Source organism: Pygoscelis adeliae, unplaced genomic scaffold, assembly GCF_000699105.1.
Source record: "Pygoscelis adeliae isolate BGI_AS28 unplaced genomic scaffold, ASM69910v1 Scaffold83, whole genome shotgun sequence".
Classification (NCBI taxonomy): Eukaryota; Metazoa; Chordata; class Aves; order Sphenisciformes; family Spheniscidae; genus Pygoscelis; species Pygoscelis adeliae.
Window position 1 is genome coordinate 820001 of NW_008824467.1, and position 8197 is coordinate 828197.

General features: G+C 40.6%; 1 protein-coding gene across 1 annotated transcript in view; it reads left to right on the forward strand.

The window, feature by feature from the left end:
- Positions 1-260: 260 nt before the first annotated feature.
- YTHDC2 (YTH domain containing 2) overlaps positions 261-8197 on the forward strand; it is a 40310-nt gene continuing 32373 nt past the window's right edge. The window contains exons 1-4 of the mRNA XM_009321092.1: positions 261-349; positions 4698-4894; positions 6637-6836; positions 7447-7613. Of these exons, the coding sequence (XP_009319367.1) occupies positions 261-349; positions 4698-4894; positions 6637-6836; positions 7447-7613 (653 nt within the window). The remainder of the gene's footprint in view (positions 350-4697; positions 4895-6636; positions 6837-7446; positions 7614-8197) is intronic.

The window sequence follows — 8197 nt, forward strand, 5'->3', positions numbered from 1 at the left end:
GGAGTGGGGGTGACGGACATCTAGGCCCGGAGGCTCCTCGGTAGAAGCCTCTCCTCAGCTCCTTTCTGCCCGAATAAGATGGCTTGCTTGTGAACCCTGCGTCGCCTACAGGTACCAAGATACAGCACTGCCGTCGGTCCCGTTGTTCACGGGAGAACGTGATAGGTTTAGGGACTGAAAAACTCTTAACATCGAGATAGTATGTCAAGAATACTGCATGTTGCATTGTTATGTTTGCTTTCTTAATTATCTTTCTAGAAATGGAATTTCCCTCTTCTTTCACTAGTACTGAAAGAGCATTTGTTCACCGGCTCTGTCAGTCTCTTGGCCTGATATCTAAAAGTAAAGGGTAAGTTAGAGTCTGATTTTTAGTTATTATTTTCTTCTCTTGGTGCCAATGTATGGAATTTCACGACTAGCAGTAAAATGATCTGTGTTTCTAGCATATCCTGCACTGTTGCAGGGAATAGTACTAGAGAAAAAAGTTTAAAAAGTAAGATAAAAATAATTATCTTTGTGCTTTGCTTTATGTCTGCTTAAAAAAACTGATGACATCCTTAGTTTGAGATAGCTTGCCCTTATACTGTTTTGTGGATTTCATGGGTCCATAAAAAAGACTTCTCACCAAGATCTGTTCTGTTTTTCATGCACGATTGTGTGCCCAAGGGTTTTGCATAGAATGTCATGCTTTGACAGATAAAATGTAGCCTAGAGTAGCACGTCGAAAAGAGTGCTTCTGTTCAGAAGTGCAGGAGAAGAGGGTTTATATGCAGGTATGATGATGTTTCTTTTTCTTATCCTCCCCTGATCTTTTGAAGAGAAAACCCATGTTCATTGACCTGATGAGCTTGCGTGAAAGCTGAGAATCCAGTTCCCTTGGGAATTCAGGTGGCAAAGCAACGGGAAAGGGAAAGTTACAGGAAAAACCCAGATAGATGGAGTGTCATGTATAACGTGTGTGTGTGTGTATACTCTTGTAAAACCATAGCAGCATTTGCTGTTCCTCATTTTTGGTGATACTTCATGATTCTTGCAAAAGTAGTGTGAAATGCTAGTTGTCTGATCTATACTTAATTAGGGAGTAAGTGCTATTCAGCACTGATTGTGTTGAACGTGTAGCTTGGTTTCAGAAGATCTTATTCAAGCATAGTGCTGTTCAAATGAAGCTATGCATCCAGTGTCGTTCCAGTCTCGGGAGTGGTATAGCTGATTTTTGCCACAGATGCCCGAGACAATAAATTTGGCTGAACTTGGTGTATCTTTGCATCATATTTTGGGAACATGGAGTGTTGGAAAGCCTTGTCAGATGTGTGCAAATGGTTAGCAGGAACTTGCTTGGGTTGTACGGTGCCTGTGCTGAACTGTGACTGGTAAACCCTGCTTGAATCCTTGTTGATTCTTTGTAGAGCTTTGTAAGTGTCTCTGAGCAGCTCCCTAGCAGATTCTGCGGTATTTTTGGTGGTTGTTTTCATGGAATCATAGAATACCTTAAGTTGGAAGGGACCCATAAGGATCATCGAATCCAACTCCCTGCTCCTCACAGGATTACCTAAAACTGAACCCTATAACGAAGAGCATCGTCCACACGCTCCTTGAACTCTGACAGGCCTGGTGCCATGACCACTTCCCTGGGGAGCCTGTTCCAGTGACCGACCACCCTCTCAGTGAAGAACCTTTTCCTAATGTCCAATCTGAACTTCCCCTGGCGCAGCTCCATTCCATTTCCTCGTGTCCTGTCGCTGGTCACCAGAGAGAGATCAGCACCTCCCTCTCCACTGCCCCCCTTGAGGAGGTTGTAGACTGCGATGAGGTCACCCCTCAGCCTTCTCTTCTCCAAGCTGAAGAAGCCAAGTGACCTCAGCCGCTCCTCCTAAGTCTTGCTCTCAAGGCCTTTCACCATCTTGGTCCCCCTCCTCTGGACACACATTTGATGTCCTTCTTATATTGAGGTGCCCAAACCTGCAGACTGTACTTGAGGTGGGGCTGCACCAGTGCACTGTAGAATGGGACAATCACCTCCCGGTTTTGTTTTGTGTTTTTTTTTTTTTTTTTAAATGTGGAGTGTTCAGGGTGACATGAAGCTTGGAGAATAGTTGAACTGAAATTTAAACAGCTGAGAAAAAGGGAATATTCACCTGGGGAGACATAAACTGTATCTTTTTTTTTTGGCTATAATAATGCAGTGCACATTTAAGAAACATAATTTCCTTTTAAAATAAATTCAAATCTTCTACTTGTGTTTAGTCTTCCCAGATTTCCTCAGTATTTATGTTTGCAATAACTTTTGAAATGATCATTTTTTAAAAGCTTGATCATGATTGGCTTTCATCATCGAATTTCTAGATAGACTATAATTTTAAAGTTAATATACATTACTGTATCTGTACTTGTTGCAGAGTGGTTAAATAAGGCAAGCTATTGCTTGGGAACCATAGGGCAATATTTTGTGTCCTTAGTTTTTTCCTTTGAGTTAAGCAAGCATATGTTGAATACTTACAGAAAACTTAATATAAACTCTTCATAGCTAGTATGTTTCCCTCTAGACATTGTTAGCAGTGTGTACTATATTGGGTCTGGCTGGGATGGAGTTAACATTCCCCATGGCAGCCCTCGTAGTGCTGTGCTTTGTATTTGTAGCTAGAACAGTGTTGGTAACACACCAGTGTTTTGGCTACTGCTGAGCAGTGCTCGCACAGCATCAGGGCTGTCTCTCCAGCTCCCCCCTATCCCCTCAGTTAGGAGGTGTGTTGCCAGCAGGTCGAGGGAGGTGATCCTTCCACTTTACTCAGCACTGGTGAGGCTACGCCTGGAGTGCTGTGCCCACCGGGATCACCAGCAGGAGAGAGGCATGGACATACTGGAGAGAGTTCAGTGAAGGGCCAACAAGATGATGAAGGGACTGGAGCATCTCTCCTATGAGGACAGGCTGAGAGAGCTGGGACTGTTCAGCCTGGAGAAGAGAAGGCTCAGGGGGATCTTGTCAATGTATATAAATACCTGCAGGGAGGATGCAAAGAGAACAGAGCCAGGCTCTTTTCAGCGGTGCTCAGTGACAGGGCCAGAGGCAATGGGCGCAAACTGTGAGGGTGACCGAGCGCTGGCACGGGTTGCCCAGAGAGGTTGTGGAGTCTCTCTCCTTGGAGATGTATTCAAAAGCCATCTGGACATGGTCCTGGGCAGCCGGCTCGAGGTGACCCCGCTTGAGCAGGGGTTTGGACCAGATGACCTCCAGAGGTTCCTTCTAATCTCAATGGTTCTGTGATTCTGTGGCTCTAAGTTGCTAAGATACAAACTACTGAAGACTGGGAGCATAGTCATGGGAAGGATTGCAGTTTGTTTTTCCAGTTCTGCCAACCTTTTCCTGAATATGCACATTCAAGTACTGTTCCAGATTCACTATTTTTGCTATTCTGAAATGTTACCTTGCAGTGACCAGGAGCTGAACCTGAGCCAACAACTTAGAAAGCAGCCATGTTGTGGTGGGTTGACCTTGGCTGACTGCCAGGTGCCCAGCCAGCTTGGTCTGTCAGTCCCCCTCTTCAACAGGATGTGGGGAGAAAGTAGCATGGAGTCTCTCCCACAGGCTGAAGTTTCTTCAGGATAAATCTGGTCCACTGAGGCCTCTTCCGTGGGCTTCAGGGGAATCTCTCCTCCAGCATCTGGAGCACCTTCTCCCCCTCCTTCTTCACTGACCTTAGTGTCTGCAGGGCTGTTTCTTCCACATTTTTCTCACTCCTTTCTCTTACAGCTGCTGTGCAGCGTTTTCTCCCTTTCTTAAATATGTTATTACAGAGTCACCACTATCGTGGCTGAGAGGCTCAGCTGTGCCCTGCGGTAGGTCTGTTGGAGCTGGCTGTGTCCAGCATGGGGCAGCCCCGGCCTCTCCTCACAGAGGCCGCCCCTGCCAGCACCTGGGTACCTGCACCCTGTACACACACACCACTATACCACCCCTGCCGGGGACGGACCACTGGGATCTTAGTGTGACCTTCTGTTCTTATCCTGAGAAGTCATTTTCAAAGTGTTGCTATGTCATTGTAGCCCATGCACAAGATCGTTCAGTTTCAGCAGTTCTTTGCGTTTCAGTATCAGAGTTCAGTCTGAGAACAAATGCAGTGTTATGATTAAGTGTTTTGGCTCTAATTCCACATTGTAAATCTTTGATAATGAACATCCTGGGAATCTGATTTGTTTTTACTGGATTTCGTTAAGGCTTGGAATATCACTAGAAGACTACTTGTTTGTCTGTTTGTTGAATTTAACCTCTAAATCTCTTAAATGAGTCTAGAAATCAGTTTTGTGTCATACTTCTCAATATTGATTGATAGAGGATTGATGGAGCTGGCTGTCTTTTGGGAAGCAAATGCAGTGATAGACCTTTAACAGAAAGGTAGGAGAACAGTGTTATGTTATGGAGGCCTAACTGTAAGGTTGTGCTGGGCGTAGTCATCCGAAGTCTGCAGTGGCTGTGCTGCACTACCTTGTGCAGGTAGAGGGTGGTTTTGCTGGTGGATATTGTGGATGCTTCTGTTATCTTGGTGTCCGTTATGCTACATAGGACATTATTTGGAAGTTTCTAGTTATGACATTAAATTTGAAAATAATCTGACAGCCATCTTGAAAGAATTATGATCAAAGATCATTACATAGAGGTAAATAGGTTACTTATTCCTAAAATACATTTTTTTTTCTCCCAGAAAAGGAGCAAATCGATACCTGACTGTAAGGAAGAAGGATGGATTAGAACTAACACATGCAGTAATGACTTGTTGCTTGGCTCCCAGTACGAAACATGCTGTTAGGAGTTTAATTCAGAGATTTCCTGTCACAAATAAAGAACGAACAGAACTTCTGCCAAAGACGGAGCGAGGAAATGCGTGTGCTGTTGAATCTGGTATGTTCAGTGTGTCTTCTGATGCAGACTTATGAATCAACACTGCTTAAAAAAACCAACAACCCACAACCCAACCACAAAACAAAACCCTTTCTTTTCTGTCTCCTTTCCTGTCCCAAATGACACCCTCCCCCTGAAACAAACCCATTAATTTTCTTGACTTTTAATTGTTAATATGGAGTCTTTTAAAACTGGTGTCATGAGGAACTTGGGCAGTTATGTCACCCACATTCCAATGTGCCAAGTTACTTTTGAATCTTTAAGCCGGTTCCAACCAAATTTATTTGGAAGTACATTTGTGAAATGTGAGTTCTTGCAAGTTCCATGAGGTGAAATTGAAGAGAGAAGTGTTACCATAACTGCCGTATAAGAACACCCTTGTGAGAAAATGAGGCTGGCTGTTCTGCTTATAGAAATTCATGTTCCTGATAGAATAAGAAGTTTATTTTTTGTTTTGTTGTCTTCTAAAATAGATTTAGTCCCTAAGAGACGACTGTCTAGACTTACTGATTTGTAGAATATGAAAGAGTTCACTGGAAGACAAACTTCTGATATATTGTGGGTTTTTTTAAACAATGCTTTTAGCAAGATTATTGCTTTAAAGTTACGAGTGTAACAGTTGTGTTTCTGTGCGCAAAGCTGGGTGTAGTGCACAGAAAACGCTTGTATCAGTATGCCTTGTTTCATTGGATATTTCTGATTCATGATGGTTCATGCTTTAAGTGCTTCCTTTGCTAGCTTTCTTTTTCAATTGTTTCAGTTGTTTAATAGGATTGTTTAATGAACAGAGGGAAACTATAATAAAAGTACTGAAAAGTGATTCCTTAGGAGTGTAAGGCATAAACTAATGAATAGTGTAAAATTTATCTTTCTGTACTTCTTCAGAATGGTTTTTGGCTCTTTTAATCTGTTAGCCTATGTCTGTCTTGGTAAGACAGTGCTTGTAATTTAATATATTAATCTGTTAATCACATTAAATATGTATAATTGAATTTACGGCAAGCTTTTCATTCTTCCAGAAAATAATTACTAAGGAATTATAGAATAGCATTTACAATACTGAATTTGAAGTAGTTTACTCTGAAGATGTGCAGGTTCTTTGGCTACTTATGCATTGCTTTCTAATACATCACACTGTGCTGTGTGAGTCCAGGGGTCTAGCTATAGCATGGTTCAATTTGTATGATTTAAAGCAAATCTTACGGACTAGAGCATTAGGTTGTGTAAGACTGACTGAAAGGAGGTCATAGAAGACCAGGGAGGGTGTGAAAGAAGGCATATGAATCACAGTAAAGCTATCTTTTTCTTGGAAGACACGCCTGTCAGTTTGGAATGACTTAAAGATTTAACTATACAGTGAATATTTCCAGGCAAACTGTAGAGGTGCGAATGTGTAAACATGATACAAAGGCCAAAAAAAAATGCCAGGCTGCTTTTCTCGGGTTTAGTTTCTATTTCTCTTTTTGCTTTTCATGACCTTTTTTGACTTTGAGCAATGCCCTGGGATAGTCTGTTCAAAATGTCTATGGAAGTAATAACTCCTTTGAAAAATATTTATTTCAAGCACCGTAACAGGATCTGTCACTATGAATATGGCTTTTAAATGTGTGATGGTTTTGTCACTTTACCTGTAGAGATGTATATAAAGTCAGGAATGTTCATTTTTATGTACTATTTTTAAGCAATGTTTTAGTGACCTTCTTTTGTATCTGTCTAAGTAAATTGTTAACTTCTCTTCATAGAAAACAGAGATGTGAACAAGACAAGCGGACGACTTAACAACGGTATCCCCCAGGTTCCAGTGAAAAGAGGGGAATCAGAGTTTGATTTGTTCAGGCAATCACTACCGGTTTTTGAAAAGCAGGAAGAAATTGTCAAAATAATAAAGGACAATAAAGTTGTTCTGATTGTAGGAGAGACTGGATCAGGAAAAACTACTCAAGTATGTTTCTTTAATGAAATGAAAAAGATAACAGTATTTATATGAAACTAATGCCAATTTTGTAATATTTATTTAGTAAGGGATTTCTTTATGCTAGTTTTAAGGCTTCTGTTGTTCTAATTCACATTCTTGCTTTTGAAATACTAAGCCAGCAGATACTTACTAAAAGCATAAATGGTTCTGCACAGTTTTCTGATAGATACTAGTTTTTCGTCTAATTTGTAATATAAAATATTGAAGGGTAAGTAGCTATGATTTTGTATAGCCCTTTTCCTTCTAAAGCTAGTTCTGTTCTTAGTATCTAGAGTAGAATATTATTGTATTAAAATGAAAGATTACCTACAGGTATTTTTTTAGTATAGATTTCTCTGAAGCAGGAGAGAGAAGCTTCAACTTTTTTTTTTTTTTGGGGGGGGGAACAGATTAAACTTAAAATCAGAAATTTATTTTTGCTGCCTTTCTGCCCCTTCAAGTATGTTTGCAATGATAATCCTATTGTGAATCCTTTTGCAACCTGTGTAATACTGAGACACAGTTAAATTGTTTCACCGTGGTAAAAAAGCTATGACTTTATCAAAGTAAAAAGTAAACTTAAACCACTTCTCTACAGATCCCTCAGTTCCTTCTTGACGACTGTTACAAAAATGGAACTCCCTGTCGTATATTTTGCACTCAGCCAAGACGTTTGGCAGCTGTTGCTGTGGCTGAAAGAGTGGCAGCGGAAAGAAGAGAAAAGATTGGCCAGACAATTGGTTATCAGATCCGATTAGAAAGCAGGTACTAATGATATTTCTTAAAGTCAATTGATCTTGTGTTGATATCTTTAGTCTTGTGTACATTTAAACTACAGTATATTTGGGATACAGACAAGTAAAAACAGTACATAAAGTATAGGTAGCATATGTCATTTCAGGTAGTGAAGTAGTTAAGAGTGAAAAGGACAGTTTTCCTCCTGTATTTTGCAGTTTCATGTAGTAAGTTGTCTTATATAAGTGAATTGCGGGTGCTTTCTCTTGAGTGTGTGTACGTGTAATTCCTTGTCTTATTTTCAGATCAAGTCTACACTTTCCTCTTTTTTTTTCTCCCTACTTTTAACGTGTGTAGATCCAAAAGTTCTGCAGGTTTTGAAGATAGGTAGGAGGACCAGCATGCTGTAACAAATGCTATATAGTGAGTTGATAGGGGATGTAAAAGGGAAAAAAACCCAAAATTTGAAAGTGAGTGATGAAGTTGAGCATTATTTACCAATCTAGTTTGGGTTAAATTTACTCTGTTTCAGCTTTTATGTTTAAAGCATGAAGTAATAAAAAAATGGAGATTTCTAGGTCACTTGAGGAATTTGTTCTTAAAGCAGAGCAGGA